The sequence below is a fragment of the Toxotes jaculatrix genome, chromosome 15, assembly GCF_017976425.1.
Source record: "Toxotes jaculatrix isolate fToxJac2 chromosome 15, fToxJac2.pri, whole genome shotgun sequence".
NCBI lineage: Eukaryota > Metazoa > Chordata > Actinopteri > Toxotidae > Toxotes > Toxotes jaculatrix.
Window position 1 is genome coordinate 14062109 of NC_054408.1, and position 19924 is coordinate 14082032.

General features: G+C 41.2%; 3 protein-coding genes across 5 annotated transcripts in view; 2 read left to right on the top strand and 1 right to left on the bottom strand.

Annotated features, from left to right (window-relative positions):
- igf2bp2a (insulin-like growth factor 2 mRNA binding protein 2a) overlaps positions 1-5004 on the top strand; it is a 48685-nt gene extending 43681 nt beyond the window's left edge. For all 3 annotated transcript variants that reach the window (XM_041056327.1, XM_041056328.1, XM_041056329.1), the window contains one exon: positions 481-5004. In XM_041056327.1, coding sequence (XP_040912261.1) covers positions 481-579 — 99 coding nt within the window. In that variant the 3' untranslated portion in view covers positions 580-5004. The remainder of the gene's footprint in view (positions 1-480) is intronic.
- Positions 5005-5501: 497 nt separating this feature from the next.
- tmem41aa (transmembrane protein 41aa) lies at positions 5502-9809 on the bottom strand. The gene is made up of 5 exons (XM_041056330.1): positions 9571-9809; positions 8913-9063; positions 8240-8401; positions 7506-7644; positions 5502-7096 (listed from the first exon to the last, which is right to left on the bottom strand). Exons 1-5 carry the CDS (start codon positions 9744-9746, stop codon positions 6876-6878), a joined length of 849 nt encoding a protein of 282 aa, XP_040912264.1. The 5' UTR covers positions 9747-9809; the 3' UTR covers positions 5502-6875.
- Positions 9810-10123: 314 nt separating this feature from the next.
- Positions 10124-19918, top strand: ehhadh (enoyl-CoA, hydratase/3-hydroxyacyl CoA dehydrogenase). Its single transcript, XM_041057902.1, has 7 exons — positions 10124-10350; positions 11928-12031; positions 12903-13072; positions 13502-13613; positions 14197-14301; positions 17306-17647; positions 17984-19918. Exons 1-7 carry the CDS (start codon positions 10277-10279, stop codon positions 19234-19236), a joined length of 2160 nt encoding a protein of 719 aa, XP_040913836.1. The 5' UTR covers positions 10124-10276; the 3' UTR covers positions 19237-19918.
- Positions 19919-19924: the final 6 nt, after the last annotated feature.

Genomic DNA, 19924 nt, shown 5'->3' on the forward strand with positions numbered 1-19924 from the left:
TTAAGTAAAGTAGGGGCAAAAACAAGCACTAAAAACAACAAAACAGGTGTAAAATTGTCAAACACTCCAAAAAGTGCAACAAAGCTAACGGGAGAGTAGGGAGCTGTCCGTCAGTCTGAACACACACACACACACTGTGTGTGTACAGAGATTATATTTAATAAGGCTACAAAAGTAAAAACACGTGTGTGAATAAACCATCTGTCTTTATGAAAGACGGAATTATCATACACTGGCTGGTGTGTTGACAAGAAAATGTAAATAAGTGAACCTTGAGTTGGCATTGTTTTGTCAAACTACTATTTCCAAGGAGAAGAATGATGCCTTATTTTGTTTGCAACAACAACTACAGATCCCATTAATCTTACCCCTAAGGAAGGTGCGTTGTCAAAATCTTAAATTTTTTTTTAACTTGTGACCAGCTTTTTAAAAAAAAAAAAAGGTTAACACCTCGTCCTACATGTGATGTCTTTGCAACAGACTGCACAGAGGAAGATCCGGGAGATCATACAGCAGGTCAAACAGCAGGAACAGAAACACCAGCAGGGCGCCGCTGTGTCACCGCACCACTCCAAGTGACCAGCGGGGCGGCTTCAGTGGGCGCCAGCCAATGAATGTAGCCCTCCCAAATGGACAGAGACCTACCCAGACATAGGCCAAGGCCAAGGGGGACATGCAGGGCAGACCAGCAGCACCGGGATCAAAACCAAAGAACTTTACCAGGGGGGAAACAAGTGAGAGCCAAAGGCTGAGGGCATTGTGTGCACTGCCAGCCCTGTGAGAGCAGATAGAGTGGGAGAAACCGTACTGATATAATACAATAAAAAAGACCAAAAAAAATCTACAAGAAAGATGGAAATGGCACAGTGTTGGAAACTGTTGTCTTCACAGTCAAAAAAGGTAAACAGGAAATAGTACGTCGCCCTGCATAACGTTATCTCTTTAGTTGGACTAACATAGGCCTAACAAATGGATAAAGCAACTGTATTAACACGAGCATTATACAAGGCATTGTGATTGATGTTTTGGGTTAGAACGAGAGCGAGTGACAATGGACCTTCTCTTACAAGAGTTTGAGATATTCAGATTGCAAGATTAAATATCCTTAGCAGTATTAATACAGAATACAGAGTAGAAAAGTATATTGATACACACTGAGAGTATGCACTGTTATTTTTCTACCAAAATGACAATACGACTTGGTGTAGTTTTTAATATTTTACTTGTTTCAGAGATTGATTGGGCTGTGACAGCCACACAAAGCCTAGTTACAAGTTACCCTTGTTTGTTCACACTTTAGGCCACTTAAATCAAAAAGAAAACCCCTATAAGTAAATATGGTGAATGGCTCTGAGTCTTTGTGACAAGCCTGTGTGTGTGCCAACGCAAAAGATCCCTATGAAATGTCTCTCACCATTCATATCTGAAGCTACACTTATTTCTTTTTCTTTCCTTTTTGTGCTAATTTCTGCTTCACTTTCTCATCACTCTCTCTCATCTGGCAATCTGTTGTTTTTTTTAATAGGATAATGTTATAGGATTTGACAATAGGATTTGTTGTCAAGAAACACTTTTTTTCCATAGCCTTTTGATAACATTGAACTGACTGCCACTTTTGCTCAGCAGAGGTTAAATGCCACCGAGGGATTTGTTTTTAACCAGTAAACTGGTATCACTCTCCCATGCTGTACAGTAGTAGACTATATACATGCGTTCATGCTTGTTGTCCTGATTTATTAAAAAAAAAATCAAATGGATGTCTCTAAAGGCATTCTCCTCGATGATCAGAGCAAAAATTGACGTCTTAAAAAATAAAAAAGGTGCACCTTTGCTTGTTACCAGGCAACCAGTCATTTTGAATGTGCACTGCCACATGCTCAGCCTTATGAGGACGTCACGAGGGCCAGCGCAAAATGTGAGCCGAGGGCCCAGAATGGGAATGGGTGGGGGGTTAAGGGAGGAGAAGGCCGTGGGGGTGGCAGGGAGTTCAAGGAGGAGGTTGGGGGTTTGGGAGGGTGCAGACTTGTGGTGTGTGGAGTGGTAGTGAGGAAAAGTTTTTAGAGTTAGAGGGTGGGGGTGGTTGGGGGTTGGGGGTTGCGGGTGGGGGTGTTAATAGGGAGGCACTGTATGACCTGTGGTACACACACAGCCGCAAACGTGACCGCAGCCGCGTTTGGCTTTAACCCTCTCTTGTCAGGGAGCTTTCTAAAACGGCATGACAGCTGTGAATGTACAATATGCAGCCTTTTTAGAAAATATCACCCCTGCCGTGTCCAGCAGGCCAGAGGCACAGACACACAGATTGTCATTCTCACTCTCGCTCTCTTCTTTTATCCTCACTCTTTTCTGTCCTTTTTATTTTGGCGAGCTGGCCGACTGCTCTGTGAGCATGCTGGACACGCGGGTCCTGGTGTCCCTTTGTGCTTTACTTTGGAGACCGTGGAAGCTTGTTGCCTTATTTTGTCACCTTTCAGACATCACCCATCAGCTTCATCTTCCAGACGCAAGGTTATTGCCAATACGCACAGCTTCCTCCGTGTGTGTGTGTGTGTGTGTGTGTATGTGTGTGCGCGTGTGTTTGTGTGTATATATATATAAAAAGAGAGAGTAATATTTATGAATCTATTTTTTTCCTATTTTGTGATGAGAGCTATTGATAAGAAACAAAAAGAAAACAAAGTCATTTTCTTTTTTTCCTCAGTGGGACACTGCCATATTATTTTGAAGGGAAGTGTTTATTTTCTTGAAAACTAGACTATGAATAATAATATAAATAAAAACCTGAAAAAATAGGAGAACAGTAAAGTGAACGACCGTGCTAACTTTGGTCAGGATGTGAACAGTGCGCATGTCAGTATTGTGATCTACCTCAGGCTTCAGGGTACCTCAGTCCAATCTTTCATTTCCCCTTTTTCCACATTTTGTATGCCTTGTTAACCTTGTTGATCATTTTGAGCGTTTTTAATTTTCTTTTTTAATGAAAAAAAAGATCAAGAGAAAAGATCTACAGTAATATCTCTAAGCTCTTCAGGTCCAGCTGACTAGTGAAACTTTGTAAACCGTAGTCAACTCTTTTGGACTGTCTTTGCCTGGACACCAGACAACCTCTTAATGATACACGTCAAAGGATTTCCAAGTCGATTTTTTTAATAGAAAGGAATGAAGAGCAGGATCTAAGGGGTACATACCTGCCCGAAGTGGTTCTGAATGTGGATGTTGTGTACTGATTTCACCATCAAAGAAAGACAGAAAGAAAAAAACAAACAAACACGATACAAATCGGTTGATAGAAACAGAAACTAACCAACTGTACCTCCTGTTTTTCCCAACTGTACCTCCAGGTTTTTTGAGACTTAAAAAAAACAAAAAAAACTAACCAAAAAAAAAAAAAAAAAAGCCCCAAAAAAAACAACAACAACAAAAAACAAAAAAAACAAAGATTATTCACTTGTGAATTTTATAACAACCCAACCCAATCTTACCAGCTCTATTTGATAACAGCATACTCTGGGGTTGATTTGAAGAAAACACGAAGCTGCAAAAATACACTGACAGGACTCTTGAACATGGTGTAAAACCCTAGTCTTCTGTGTAGAATGTAGAACAACTCTAGTCGTTGAAATGTCACTGTGTACGACAAGATAACTGTATATCTGTAAACATGTACAATAGAGTCACACATAAATGCATCGTTTTCTGTCTCTCTATAACACTTACCAGTCTGCACCTGCATTGTGAGAGATGGTGGGAGAAGTTTAGAGCGTCACAGCTTCTACCTCTGACCTCTAAATGGTTTTCTCATCAATCTACCAATATTATTTTAATTTTTTTTTTTTTTTGTGCTGTACATTTCAGAATTACCTCTCAGAATCCAAGGCTGACTTTAGTTACTAAAACCAATGTAGGGCAAAAGAATTAAATAAATGAATGATATAGTGAAAGTTAGTGTTTGTCTTTGGAGTTCTTTTAACTGTTGAGAGCTGATTTTTACTTTTGGAGGGCAGACGTTTGTCATCAGATAAGGCGGATCATTTTTGTCCCAGTGAACACAAGACTAGCAGTGCTAAAATAATAATAAAAAAAACATATAAAAGGTCTATCAAACTCACACAATGCCTGAGGCTTTCTCAGCGAGCCTCCCCACAGCCGGTACAGTACCTCATACTGATGAACGATAGCTCACCAGACCTGATTAAAATACCTTGACCTTACCCACACGAATGCAGTACGGTGCTTCTACTCGAACGCGTGACTCCTGTGGTGGTCTGCTTCACTGTAGTAGGGCATGTTGAAGAGAAAACGACTTTTCACGGTAGCACTGGAAATCGTAGTTTGTCAGTCATGGTTTGTTTGACTGTTTCTTAGAGCAGTTTTGAAGTTGACGCTCTTTTCTTGCATTGCGGAGGACTCTTCAGTCTTTCTGTGTTCTTGGCTCTTTATAAGCACAGGTTTCCCTCTAGCTGGTTCGGTTTCACTGTGGTGTTGTGAATGGAGCATCCTGGTTGTTGAGACATCTGTGAGGCAACCACAGTCTGAGGCGAAACTTGTCAAGATGGTAACTTTTTTTTTTTTTTTTAACTTCCAAGGATAGTTGTTTCTAGGTTTTGTTGGGTGTTGCTAGGCATTAATACCACAGTTACACACATCACTAAGGATGTACATTGTTGTTAGTCATATCACACGGTGGTTGGATAGTTTAGGCTTTATTTTGTTTTCTGTTGATCTGGTTTTCTCGTCATTCACACTGATTTAATAAATGCAGTATGTCTGGAGCATTAGTCGGGTTTCTTTGCTTTAATATTCATTCCTGTTAGATCACTACCAATAATACTAGTTGTTAAAATGTGGTTGAAGAATATCCTAGCTAGGGTTTTCAATGTATTTGGGAATCAGAATGGCAAAAAAAAAAAAAAATTGCAAGTAGATGTGACTGGTTGACAAGCAGGAGGGTTGACAGAGTATCCAGGTCGATTAAACTGCCTTTGAGACTGAACAGCAAAGAGGGCATTTAACAACCATCCAAAAAAAAAAAAGATGGATTAGCTGAGGAAGGATTTAGTAAAGTCTGGTCAGATGTATGCAGAACCACAGCAGTGTTTTTTCTTGTCCCATCTTCTTGTTCAATGAGAAAACACCAAGCATTGCATGAGACTGTTGTAGGCGATCCAGTATGTACTACACTTCATATAGCACTAGACTTTCAGTAGTAGTTTTACATGGATCCATGTCTTAACTGCATTTCACCATTTGGGAGATTCCTTTTGTTTCCACAGTAGGTCAAAACCCTCAAGTCCTACATTTCCCATGGGCCAAAAGGTCCCAAACACCTCAAGGTAATTGGTGACTGTGCACTGGACAGACATATGATCCATTTCTAATACATCTCATGGATCCATGCCTTTCTGGTTACAGCCATGCTGTTGTTTTGAGTTGTGAGTGAACTGTATTGCTGAGCAACCTGGATCTGAGCAATAAAGAATATTTGAAAGAAAGTGTTGGTTTTCATATGTTTACTGTTTTATTATTTCAAAGCTTTTTTTTCCACCTTTGGAATAAAGATACCATAAACGTCTCAGACAAACTGTGATTTACATTATATTTAAAGGACCAGTCTGTAGGATTTATTGGCTCTAGTGGGTCAAATGAAACAAAATATTTATGTTTTCATAATTTCAGGTGATTAAATCATTGTGTTTTAGTTAGCTTGGAATCAGCTACATAGGGAGCTGGTCCCCTTACACAAAGCCCATCATGTTGCACCATCATGTTTCTACAGTAGCCCAGAAAAGACAAACTAAACACTGGGTCTAAAGACAAGCCTTTTGTGTATTTTTTTATTTTTGGATTTGGAAAGAAAGGGATGAAAGGAGAGGTATGCAGTTGCAATCTGAAACTTAACCGCGAGATGACACCAAATCCTACACACTGGTCTTTCATATGAATTTACATCTCTGGTAAAACAGAATTGCATACACAACATTTTACACCTTAACCCACATGAAGAAGGAGTTTTAAAATAACACTTTATGCAGCACAGATGCTGTAGACCAGGATATGGTTCAAGACACATGGACACATAAAAGGAGGCAGTAAAAAAAGGGTTCTAAAGCAACATTAAGGCTTGATTTCACAGAGGCCTCACACTGCCTGAATTAACAGCACATTCACTTTCAAATAAGAACCCAGCTGATTAATATCAAGACATTAAATCATGGTCTCTAAATTACACTGTACAATTTGAAAAACATACAATTCATAGTTGAAAAATAGTAAAAACTGCTGTATATACTTTGTTTCAATTTATACTGAAATTGCAGGATGTGATTGTCAAACAAGCAAAATACAACATTGTGTTGTATAGTATATGCTGCAAACATAACCAGTATTTCAGTTACAAAGGAAATAATTTACACAAACTCAACAAAAACAATCATCTGAACCATCCAGCCTCTACAAACATGGGTAACATTTACATGAATTTTTTCCACTTGTCTGTGCCGGAGGTAGACGTTTGATTCTAAAACTGCATCACAGGCACTTTGAACACTGGCTGTTTCCACTCAAGAAGTACTCGCACTGTTTAACAAGAGTGAAAGAGCGGCATCTCCTTAAAATCCTTCCCTCTTTCCATATGATCACTGTACATTCATACATGTATATAGATATACTGTGTATGCTGTGCCCACATAGGTTGTGCTACAGAAACACCAACATTTGGTAGCACAGCAAACTCAAGTTTGACTGTTCACAGTCTCATCATTTTTTTTTTTAAAGTTACAATCCCTTTTCCATGTCCAGGTGGTTGTGGAAAAATAAAGCAGATAAAAGAGGCTGTCGCACAAAACACAGAGGAACAAACTCCTTTCCAGAACAAATCACTGGACCTTCTTATCTGTGATGAGCCCGTTCTTTGACTGGTCATCCAGCTTGAGACGCCTCTGACTGTAGCGGCGGATGAGAGCGCCGGGAAGCAGAGCCATGCAGGCGATGGCCAGCAACTGCAGCAGCCGCTCCCAGGAGAACAAGTCATCCAGTGACGATACCTCAGAGAGCATGACGCCTGTCTGGACACAGATGAAGTTGTACGGCAGGAGACCTATGACAGCAAATCAAAAATAAACTGAAGTGAGACATGAAATGAAACTTTATTTGCAGAACTGAGAGAAATATTTTGGTATTCTTGTTTGAATTGTTGCATTCTTGACTGACAATTTACAGGGAAAAAAAAAACTTTAGATCTTAAGGAACATAAACAAAGAGATTTTGTGGCTGATTGGGCTGATTGCCTGACAATCAGCCCTTTGATTTGTTACAAATAAATTACAATAGTTACTTCAAAATGTGAAGTGCTTTTTTTGTCTGGGAGGAAGCAAAGCATGAACAATAGCCTTATTGTGATTTATGAATATGTGACATACAGAATGAAGTGTGTGGAGAGACAGTCATCCCATCATTTACTCTACAGCTCTAACAAGCTGTCAGTTAGGTGATCCCTGTGTTCTTACCAATGAAGACTGAGCAGAAGAAGAAGGTGATGGGGATGTTTACAATCGGGGCAGACATGTTGAGAAACCAGTTGGGTGTCATGGGAAAAAATCTCAGGAAGAGTAGAAAGAAGAACAGACAGTCCTGGTTCTCCTCAACCTGGGAAAGAGACAAGAATCTATGAAGAGATGGCAGATGCGTGTTTCTTTTTTGTAATTTCTCTTTTGTTACATGTGTAAGTTGAGCTCTCAAGTCATCTTATGAGATTTTACAAAAATAATCGCAGCTGTTTTCATTGGGACCCTCAGAATGGAGAGCTGCAAAACCATAAATGATTACAATAATGTTGTATGTGACCAGTAGATGTGGCTCTTGACACAGGAGATTTTGTTTGGATTTACTGTCTCTATGTTCTGTTGTAACAAGATGTAGTTTGCAGTGTTGTGGATAGGGTGTGATTTGTGGTTTCAGCAGGCTGACATGCACGATCCCATGAGGTGAACCTGATATCTACATTTCACTGATGATAACATTTGTCTTTTCACTTTTTTACTTGTAAGCATCATGCAACATGCAGGCCTCTTGGTTGTGTGTGTTTATACATCTGCACACCTTGAGGAACAGTTAAGTGCTGATATTTAAACTTGGTGCATCAGTGCTTCACAAGTTCGGATGTTGTCAAGTATAATTTAACAGTAACAGTTTAAGTATTTGTTGGATTCAATTTGTTGTTTACACTGTGTTAAAAATGTACCTTCCTCTGTAGCGTGGAGACTTTATCAGGGAAGAGGTTCACAATGTAGCGTTTTCCGAAGGCCTGGGACAGGAGGTAGCACATGGTGGAGCCCACAGTGGTGAGCACACAGGCTAGCAGCAGTCCTTCATATGGTCCAAATATAGCTCCTGCAAGAATGTTCTGCACAAAGACAAGTGGAGACCAATGACCTGTGTTACTACACGTCATCAGTATGTGGGTATGATGATCAGCTCTGACACACTTTGTGATCTAATTGTGGTTTGAAGACACTGGGTGCAGGCCACTTTAACCTGCATGCGGTTTGTGGTTTGGGCATTTTCTCTGTGCTGCACACTCAGTGCTGCAGAAAATATTCTGTGTGTCACACAAAAGCATGACTGCCGCACAAAAGCAAATCCGACATCCCTTTGTTGTTTGCACTAGATGGCTATTTTTATCCTCTGCAGTGTGTTCTCTTTAAAGAAAAAACCCAAACCATACAAAATACGCATGTCAGGTGCTTTTTCAGTTTTCCTCACAGAACATCTTTCATGAGAGCCTAAATTCTATCAACGTTTTTTGCAAATTTCAATCCGTGTGTCATATTTTTCTGTTCAACATATTCAGTGTTCTTGTCATCCAGCATCAGCATAAAAAACATCTGAGATTTTTTTTTTTTTTTTTACCTTACCAGGAACGAGGATCCAGGAATGGCAAAGGACTGCTTGTACAGATATGCACTACAGAAGAGTAACAGGACATATCCAGTGTGCTCTGTCTTGTAAAACTGCAAGAGCTCAGCCAGTTCCCTCAGCTCCTCCAAATCTGAAGGGAACTTCAACCTGCAGGAACATCAACACCTATGTCAGTCACATCATCCACTTATACATGTACAGGAGGTGTTGAGAAAAATGGACTGAAGATGTCATTGTAATCCAAAATATCTCAATAATACAATAATGTAACTGTTAGTTGCAGCCCTATCTTATTATATTTAACACATGCTACTTATGGTTAATTATGTTATGGTGTAATGCTGTTACTCCACAACTGTGTAGCTTTAAACACAGAATACATGGGAATATTTAACTGCACCATGACAAGCTGAATTATTGCCCAGGTGACTTCTCATTATAACTGGTGTTTCTGGTTGTACCGTGTGTGTGCGTGTGTGTGTGGGTGAGAGAGAAAGGGAGGAGGAGATGGGGCGGGAAGGGGCAAGCAAACGTTAGCTTTCTAGCGACAGTAACTGTACAGTAGCATACAATTTAACTCCGAGTTTAAACACTGTAGCAAGAAACATGTACCAAATCTAGCGAAATACTTTATCTCCTGCTAACAGCAGTCACCTGCTGGCTTCTTCAGCGCTGTCAGGGGGCGGCTCGGACTCTGCTGTGTCCACATGTCCTATTTCGTGAGCTGAATGAGGACGTCGTCGGGGTCCACTCGGCAGGTACAGGGACAGTGAATACAGGTACAAGCTGGCTGCAGCAATTACAGCGATTAGCCCGACGAGTGAGCGCATAGTTCTCACTTCGTTAGCTGGCAAACAGCCGCCAGCTTCAGCTCCCGGCTGTCAGCGAGAGCAACTGAGAGAAACAACTTCCGGCTAACCGCTGCAGCGACGTCACATCCCCATGTCACCGGACTCGGTGTTATTGTTACCTTAGTAATAACAGAGTATTATTATTGTAATACTTAATTACAAATATTTGGCCATTTGATCGCACATTATTTATCGCCAATAATATACTGGATTGAGATAGGTATATTTACACTATATAAACAGAGGCAGGGGGGAAGCAAATTGATTTTTTTTTTGATCGTCTCCAGACCAAGTGGGGGCGGTACTGTTCTGAGTTGCTGCCGTCAACCGTCGCGTTTGAAATCAGACGTCATGAAGACAACGAAGAAGAGCGTTTGGATCTTGTACAAGTCCACGGGGAGCGAAAGTGTGGCCAAAGGTGATGTCTTCCTGCCAGCAGGAGTGAAGCTACAAAGTTCAGCCCGCACACCAAAAAGAAGTGCGACAACTTGCAGTGTTCGATCGACATCATGGCTCAGTACACTCGTGTTTCAGGCTCCGTGGGTTTGATTACTCTCCAAAATCCGCCTGTCAACGCTCTCAGGTGAGCTGAAGTCACAAACAAGGCTGCAAAGCGTCTTCAATACAAGAACCATGATACTTGTCTTGTAGAAATACAAATTTTCTGCAACTTCATATGCTGCGAGGGGTTTTTGTAGGAACACTAGAGGAGCAATGGCTGTACTTGCACAAGAAAAAGTGTACACAAGATGTGTATGTGCGCACAAGAGATTAACTTTTGAGATTTTGTGAGCTCGAGATTTAAAAACTGTTTTGCCACAGGGTGGCGTCAGAGGGGAGGCTTTTGTTAGATAAATCACTGACACTGACATGGGCCGTTCTTCTGCATAATAAGTATTTCACCTTTACGGAGCCCTTCTGGTGACATGGCCAAAAAAAAAAAAATTAATTGTGTCTACAAAGTTGAACTTTAATGTGCGCACGAAATACTAATTCGTGGCCACGAAATAGGTATAATTAGCGCGCGAAATACTAATTAATACTAGTAGTATCATCCCTGGACAACTGGGTAAGCAAAGCAAGCGCACCGTTTCTACAACCTGCAATAATTGCGCACGGGGCAGGTTGTAGAAACGGTGCGCTTGCTTTGCTTACCCAGTTGTCCAGGGATGATACTACTAGTATTAATTAGTATTTCGCGCGCTAATTACACCTATTTCGTGGCCACAAATTTTGTAGCTCATTCCCAGCCTAAAATAAAATTCTATCAGACAGTCCCTGTCCATCGTGTCGCTTTAGCCCCTCTAATACCTCCACCTTTGACCCTAGAGAGGGTGCGCTCAATTTGCTTACTCAGTTGTCCAGGAATGATGTTAATTGTATTAGTATTTAGTGTGCACGTTATAGCTACTTTGTGGCCACAATTTAATTTTTTTTTGACCATGTCACCAGAGGGGCTCCGTATTCCTTTGATACTATAAGCACATTTTAATGATTGCACTTATGCACGTTTTTTACTTAAGTGAAAGTTAGAACGCAGAATTTTTACTTGCAGTGAGATATTTTACAGCTATGGTGTCTCTGCTTTTACTTGAGCAAAGAATCTTCATACTTCTTCCGCCCCTGACCTAAATCAGGTTTATCCTGTGTACATTGGGCTCTTTTAGGGGATCTCAGGCTCAGCTTTGCTTGTTAGGAGGACTTTTTCTCACACCCATTTTTCCTGTCCACTTCTCTATTTAGGCCACCACTGACCCATTTTGTACAGACATGTTTTATATATAATGCATGGTGTGTTCTAAATAATGCATATCTGATGAATTTAACATTTGATTGTGCTCTTTGTCAAGGCCTTTTATTTAAGTTGAATTTATCTGAATTGATAATTGTGGCATTTAAGGGTGGAACCATAGAAAGTAAGCAGAGGGTAAGAAAGTCATAAAGAAATGAAACAATAAAATGTATTTTAATTCAGAATTTTGTAAGAAGGACTTAAAAATGAAGAAGTGCTTCACCTGAAAAGTCTGTCTCTTAATCCTAGATAATAACAGTTTAAAGGTTAACAGATACAGAGGATTGCCCAATTATTGAATGGTAGTTTAAACTTGTATACTGTATATCAATATTATTATATGAAAATATATGTTTTATTTTATACAGTGCAGCGGTGAGGCAGGGCATCGTTGACACAGTGAAGAGAGCACTTGGTGACCCAAAGGTGAAGTCAGTGGTTATCTGTGGCCAGAATGGAATATTCTGTGGGGGTATGAACGTTTTTTGATCCTTATTTATTATTATTACTTTTTTTTTTTTTTTTTTTTAAAGTACCACTCCATGACATTCTGGTTGCAAGTGGCGATGAGTGCACTTGCTCTCACATCCCACATTGTTACCTTTATGTCTTCCCTTCACTGTGGTTCTCTGGTCCTCAACAAAGGAACAAGGGCAACTGAAGTTGTATTCAAACAGCCTTCGCAAGCAATAAAAGAAATGAGTGCTGTACCAGATAAAAATCAGATTTAACTTGAACATCAGTGTCAAGTACAATCTGAGCTACATTATTTTCGCTGCTGAAAATTGTGTTAATCCGTTTAACTACAATTTTCAATTATTATATACCAAACTTTACCTTATGAAAAGAATCAAAATGCTTTAGGATATCTTCTTTGGCTACAATTGGCAGTCTTGTTTATCAAATAAGTGCAAGTCTTTATTTAAATAAAGTGTTTAAGAATATTTAAAAGTGAATCAGCACTTGCATGCTTTCCTGAAGCCCAAGTTGATATCTTCAGATTTCGTGTTTTATCAGTTTTAAAACTAAACATATTCCATCACATAAGACAAAGAAATCTAGAAAATATTCATACTTGAGAATCTGAGACCAATGAATGTTTGGAATTTTTGCAAATGACTGAAATGATAAACCGATTATTGAAGTAGTTGGCGATATTTGAATGAATTTTTATGAATTTTGTTCAATAAATTGCTTCAGCTCTAATCAACAGTGTGTGATTTTTATTTTATTTTATTTTTATGTTGTGTAATCTTCCTTCAAAGTCGACATCTGAAAGAATTTGGAACCAGATGCACTTCATAACACCACTGATCACAAAATTAGTTTCATTCACATAACAGGGGCCGACATCAGAGAGTTTGGGACGAACATGTCTGGGCCTCCACTGGTACCGATGATCCACGCCATCGAGGCTGCAAACAAAGCGATGGTGGCAGCCATAGAGGGGAGCGCTTTAGGTGGAGGCCTTGAGTTGGCACTTGGCTGTCATTATCGAATTGCGCACTCCAAAGTTAGTTCACTCTTGAGATCCCTGTGTGTCTCTCTCTGTCTGTCTCTCTGAAGTCAGTGTCGAGCTGCATCACTGTCTGACTGTCTGTGTTGAATTGCATATTACAGAGTGACTTGTCACTATATTGTTAATGAATTGCTGTTTCCAGAATCATTAAAATTAAGGCTGGTTCATTTATATTGGGTGAGTTCAGAGGGGAAAAAAGGGAAACATAATTCCTAATTAATAACCAGTTCTTTTCCACAGTCTATCTATTCTAGTCTATCTATCTTTGATGTAAAAGAAGATTTTTTTTCCTGCCCTTCTAAGCCATGATATAATTAGTGTAATGTATTTACTTACCAGAGACAGTTGTGTCTGTGAATGTCATGCAGACCCACTGTTCAGTACCCTCCATTCATCATACTTTGTGCCTTTGTCTCCTTTCAGGCCAGACTGGGACTTCCAGAGGTGAGTCTGGGTCTGCTGCCAGCTGCAGGTGGGACCCAGCGTCTGCCAAGGCTCATCGGGGTCCCAGCTGCATTAGACCTCATCACCACAGGTAGCAAAGACAGGTTAACCTTGCCTAACTTTTATGGAGTTATTCTTATGGGTTTAGACAGTTCTTAAAGCATTAAACCAGGTGTAAGGTAGCATCAGTAAATATGAGGAAATCGTTGCCTTGGCAGAGCTATTGATAAACACTGTACACAAGAGTACAGCTGCTATTACCAAGAGGTTTGTAGTTTACCGTGATGACCAGCAGATGTCAGTATGTGTCAAGTTTTTCCATCATATCTGCTGGTGAAACCTCATAGTCATCATCACGTGCCTTTAAGCTGGGAATCTCTGTAAAATTTCACATAATGACAATAAAGAGTCTTGATTCTTGGTTCTTGATCATCTGAAAATTTCTTAACAAGTCACTTCAGGTAAACTATAACTCTTAGTCTTTTTCTTTTTTTAAAGACTATTTTTGTGGTGTTTTGCCTTTATTTAATAAAGGCCTGAATCAAACAAAGGGCTGATGCAGTATTTGTCTGAATCACAAGGCCACCAACACCCTTGTGTATTATTGCTTTTCTAACAATTTGAAATGTGACGTCACCCATGAAGATCCCTGATGTCTTTCATGTCTCCCACAGGCCGTCATGTCACTGCTGCTGAGGCACTACAACTTGGAATAGTGGATCAGGTTACCGATCACAGCACTGTGGATGCAGCAATAAAGTTTGCCCTGAGTGTTGCAGGTGAGACACAGGAAAAAAAAAAAAAAAAAAAAAAAAAAACCTTGGAGATGGTTTAAAATCCACTTGCTCTTCACCGGTTTAAGATTTAACTCAGGAGAAGGAACAGAAATTCCTCCAAGAGCAGTTATTTTAGGCAAGTCCGACCTCAAGAAGCATCGACATGTAGGTTGTGGAAGTCAAAGGAAACAGAAAACACAGCAGGCAGATCCTCCACCAAAGAAATCATAAATGTTTCATAGCTCTGTCAGATGTGCTCTGATGTCTTCACTGCTTTTGCTGTATTATTCAGAAGGGCGAAAAGGGACAAACTTTCCTAGAATATTAATAATGGGGCCCTCGCCAGTCATTTAGAAGGATGAGGATTGCCCTGCACTTGTGAATCAGACTCATTTACCCACTGAATAGATTGCTAAAGTGTGCCACGTCCCTGCAGTTTATGGGGAATGATTTTTCAGCCTGTGTAAAGGATAACCCGTTCAGATTTGCTGCATGGTGATAATACTGACAGACCACACTTGTAGGCTCAGCTTGAAAAGTAAATGTGAAATATAAGAACATGTAAGACTGGTTTTATTGTGCTCTTGATCTTTTTTTTTTTAACATGCTTTTGTATTTCCTCTGTGCCTCTTTTGCAGAGGATGATCTTATTCTTCACTACAGTAGAACAGCAGCCGCATTTCTATGCCTTTTGTTGTTATTTTGAAGTAGTACTTTGACATTTTTGGAAACATGATTATTTGCTTTCTTGCTTAGAGCTAGATAAGAAGAGTGATGCCATTTTTGTATCTGGTTCCCTGTGCTTCTGGTCTTTATGCTAAGCTAACCCTGTTGACCTAGCATTAGCTTCATATTTAATATACAGACGTGAGAGTGGTATCAGTCTTCTCATCTGAGACTCATCAAGGGAATAAGCATATTTCCCAAAATGTCAAACTAATTCTTAAAGCATTTAAGAATGTTATATCTCCTTTGGTATCGTGAACCAGTACACAAAACCACCCACTCTGGTGTGTGGTTTTGTGTGTTAATGTTGTCCAAGTACATGAGGAGAGGATGTATTTTGTTCAGCTTTTCCTCAGCAGAGCCCTGGCTGAACAAGAGCCTTTGATTCTTCTGCATGACTTGAAGATGAGGTGATGTTTTCATGACTCTAGGTAGCAGGTTACTTGCCTTGGAGATGTCATCTGAAATCACCTTTGTTGCCGTCTTACTTAGACTTTAAAGTTTACATGAAACTTGTTAGTTTGTGCCTAATATTGTGCCTTTAGCAAACAATCTCACTACATCTGTGGGAAATGTCAACAGCAATTCTCTAGGATTGCATGTAAAAAAAAAAAAAAAAAAAACAGTTTACAATCAAAAGATAATTGCAGTCTTATGCTTTTTAGAGATGCTTTTTTTTGCACACTGCCAAGATGACTTTGAGTGGGTGAGAAAGTGAGTGTTGTTAGTAAAGCTGAGGCTTAGGCTGAGTCAGACAGAAAAGCCAGCAGCACACAAGACGGGAGATTTGAGGAGATAGAACCAAAATCTGTGAAGATTTTGACGGGTACGTCAGTCTTGAGTTGATTAGCAGGGCTGTCAAATGGGGACAGGAAATGTGTGTCTAAATTTACAAATCAGCTGTGAGTGTTTGTGACATGGAGATGCACGGCTGGTGAGTCACCCAGCACAGAATAGATTTAGTCTGTCGCATCCATAAATGCAAACATAAGACACTACAGTTCTGCTGTAAAGCTGGCACACGGGTGTATATTTATGCAAAAAGAAGTTGGCGCACAAAAATGGATGCACGTGTGGGCTTGAGCACTCACTCACTCACACACACACACACACACACACACACACATTCCATCCACATATGCACAGATTCAAGTCTCTTGCTGGTGACAAGATTAACTTTTTTATTTTATTTATTATTTATTTGTTTATTTATTTTTACCCCAGTCGTCACAACATCTGCCCGCTACATCTGTCAGGACAACCAGGCTTCCCACTCGCTGCAGAACAAATCCACAGCTCAACCATTTACAGATTAACTGCTGCAATAATGCCCTCCTAAAGTACATTGGATTCACATCGCACCACCACACAGCATCTTTTTGACATTTCACTGTGGACAGTGTACGTTTGACTGGTCTGAAATGACCTTCACCTTTATTGGTTATCTCTGATATATTGATACTGACAATTGTATTAGGCTGAATTGTTTGTTATTAGACAAAGTGGAGACCATAAATCAGATGTGGCTGCTGTCTCTTTAAGCTTTGCCATGGTGACCCAGTTTCTGGCCCAGACCCACAGCTGAGTGTAATTCAGTGGAGCTGTGAAGGATTCTGACTACTGTCTCATGTAATCATGTCAGAGGAGACAGGAATGGGAATTAAGATGCTTTTAACAAGGTTTTAGCAGAGTGGCCTTCTTTTTCACTCTCATTGTTCCCAGGCTTAAATTGCCACAGACAGGAAGTCTTGTGTTGTAAAGTTTTTAGGCTCTAATATTAAATCTTCTCATGTAGTTTCACCTGGAAAATTGCTCCGTATTGTACCGCTGCTCACAGGCCAGGGAATCGCAAAAAATTCAATTTCCTCCCCCTCTGCTCTCAGAGTTGGAAATTTACCAACTATTTTGCCCAGAACCAAGTTGTTACTTTTCATTGCGTTTCAGACTGGTCTTATTCAAGGTGAACTGCAGTGCACTGGCGGAGTCTCTTCGATTATCTTGGAAATGGTCTGTCAAATCGCTGTGCTCTTAGAAGCTCCTTCGGGTATCTAGTGATTGAATGGACGAGTGTGCCTGAAACAGTAATTATAGCCACACTGAGTGCTGGCTAACAAATTGGAGAAAGTGGTACCAGTGGAAAAACTAGGAGGTATTTTACAGTTTAAATGCAGGCGTGCATTTTGATTTGCTTTTTAAATGGCAGCAAAAGTCACACAACTATTATTTAAAAGAAAAAAGTAATTCCTCTGGAGTCTCTTTTCTTTCATACTTTCTGTTTTAGGAAAACCACTGGATGCCCGTCGTATAAGCACCTATCCATGTCCATGCCCACCTGATCTGGATGCTCTGTTTGAGGGAGTGATGCAGAAGGTGCGACAAAGTGCCCGTGGCGCTATAGCACCAATTGCGTGTGTCCAAGCGGTCCGGGCAGCTGCCACGCAGCCCTACGTTCAGGGCATGGAGCGGGAGAAAGAGCTGATGGCCACTCTCTTCACCTCAGGCCAGGCCCGCGCCCTGCAGTACTGTTTCTTTGCCCAGAGAGCTGTCAGCAGGTGGAGCATGCCCAGTGGAGCCCGCTGGGACACGAGCAAGCCTAGACCTGTATATAAAGCAGCTGTCATTGGTAAGAATGTTGGACTTTCAATTTCTACTTGTCTGAGCTTTCAGTAAGCACAAGCACATTGACTCATCAAGCTATCTGTGTGGCATCTCTAAATTTTACATTGCCCATGGAAACTAAGCCCTCATTTACAGTTCAGCTGAGTTTAAATAGATGAACTCTCTCTTCCCTGCAGGGAGGATTGGATGTATGACAATCTGGATATGTGAAGCTCAGCAGCTTGTGCATTAAAGTTGCAAGCTTTGGAAAAACTTTATGCTGCCAGGCCAAAAATATTTACAGTCTAGTGTTGCTCATTGTTAATTTTTTTGTAGTCACTGTGTAATTTTGTCATCTAAGGTCTTGGCACCATGGGGAGAGGAATAACAGTGGCCCTGGCTCAGACAGGGTTGTCTGTAGTCGCCGTGGAAACCCAGGAGAAGCAGTTAATGGAGGCAAAGCAGGCAGTGTCAGGCATGTTAGAGCGAGGGTCTAAGAGACGTGGGGTGGCCCCTGCACTTGATAAGATCAGTTACAGCCCCGACATCAGGGTTGTAGCAGACGCTGACCTGGTCATCGAGGCTGTGTTTGAGGACATGGCTCTGAAGAAGAAAGTCTTCCAGCAGCTGTCTGCTGTTTGTAAACCAGGCACTTTCCTGTGCACCAACACTTCTGCGTTAGACGTGGACCAGCTGGCCTCTCAAAGCCGCAACCCAGAGCTGGTGGTCGGGATGCACTTCTTTGCCCCAGCCCATGTCATGAAGCTGCTGGAGGTGGTGTATGGATCACAGTCTTCTCCTCAAGCGGTGGCCACTGCAATGCAACTTGGAAAGAAAATGGGCAAAGTCAGTGTGGCTGTTGGAAACTGCCGTGGCTTTGTGGGGAACCGTATGCTGAAGCCATATGTTGAGCAAGCTTTCTTCCTGTTAGAAGAGGGAGCCACGCCTGAGTTGGTAGATGGAGCACTGGAAGAGTTTGGGTTTCCCATGGGTGTGTTCAGAATGTCCGACCTCTCTGGGCTTGACGTGGGATGGAAGGTCAGGAAGGCGCAGGGGCTTGTGCAGCCTGCTGCGGCATCAGGGCAGCCAGCTAGAATCCGAGAAGGCCATCGGTACAGCCCCTTGGGAGACCTGCTCTGTGAGCAGGGACGGTTTGGTCAGAAAACAGGACGGGGTTGGTACCAGTACGACAAACCCGGCAGTCGGGAAGCCAGGTCTGATCCTTGGCTTCACAGCTTCCTTGAGGAGTACCGAGCCCGGCACGGCCTGGTGGCGCGCCGCATTGACCACCAGGAGGTGCTGGAACGCTGCCTCTATGCCCTGATCAATGAGGGCTTCCGCATCCTGGAGGATGGAATAGCTGCAGGACCCGAAGACATAGATATCATCTATGTGTTTGGCTACGGCTGGCCCAGGCACCGTGGAGGCCCCATGTTCTACGCCAGCTTGGTGGGGTTGGCGAAGGTCCTGGAGAGGCTGGAGCACTACCACCAGGCTCACCCTGATGTGCCCAACCTGCAGCCCTGCAGCCTGCTCAGGAGGCTGGTGGCCAGTGGCAGCCCACCTGTCCACATGTGGAGGGAAGTCGTAAAGAAACTCCACAGTCAGCTTTAAATTCATTTCAGCTTTAATATCTTAATACGCCTTGATAATAATGATATTACACTGTGATAAACCCAATGGGCTGCTCCTGCATTATATAATAATAATAATAATAATGCTGATTGATTTCTTATATATTATGTCATATTATCTGAGGCACTTGTGCTTTCTGTGCTTAATAACCTTAATATCTCTGACTGACCAGTAGCCTTGTGAGCCTACTATGAGTCACCAGTTTATTAGGTTCAACTGTACAATCTAATGTGTACTCCCGTCAGAATCCTATCGTTGTGCAGCTTATGCAGTTCTTGTTGACGTTCTATCAGAGATGTTGATTCAGCTAGCAATATATTGACTGAAACAACTTTCCATATACTGCAACTACTGCAAAAGTTAGAACAGAGCTGAATGAAACATCCCACCAAATGTGTCAACAGAACTGAATATAAGTTTCACGACTGGATGTAATGGGGGGTAATGTACAGATGTACCTAATATGTATACCTGATAATTAAGTGTACGGTAGGCTTTGAAAAAACCTTTTAAGGAATCACACTCAGAACAGCAACATTTGCGTAAAAAAGTGATGATTTTACTGATTTTCCTATATTAGGCTTGTTTGATTATTACTTAATCATGTATGATACATTTTGGTACACTTTTTACTGTGTGTGCAATATATAATTCAATTAAAATTCCA

Excerpts from the sequence above, each read along its gene's own strand:
- tmem41aa (XM_041056330.1), bottom strand. The coding sequence starts at position 9,746 with ATGCGCTCACTCGTCGGGCTAATCGCTGTAATTGCTGCAGCCAGCTTG. Across the intron at positions 8,402-8,912 it reads TTCCTGGATCCTCGTTCCTG|AACATTCTTGCAGGAGCTAT; the intron begins GTAAGGTAAAAA and ends GTCTTTGTGCAG. Across the intron at positions 7,645-8,239 it reads TCTCCACGCTACAGAGGAAG|GTTGAGGAGAACCAGGACTG; the intron begins GTACATTTTTAA and ends TCTCTTTCCCAG.
- ehhadh (XM_041057902.1), top strand. The coding sequence starts at position 10,277 with ATGGCTCAGTACACTCGTGTTTCAGGCTCCGTGGGTTTGATTACTCTC. Across the intron at positions 12,032-12,902 it reads GAATGGAATATTCTGTGGGG|GGGCCGACATCAGAGAGTTT; the intron begins GTATGAACGTTT and ends TTCACATAACAG. Across the intron at positions 13,614-14,196 it reads ATTAGACCTCATCACCACAG|GCCGTCATGTCACTGCTGCT; the intron begins GTAGCAAAGACA and ends TGTCTCCCACAG.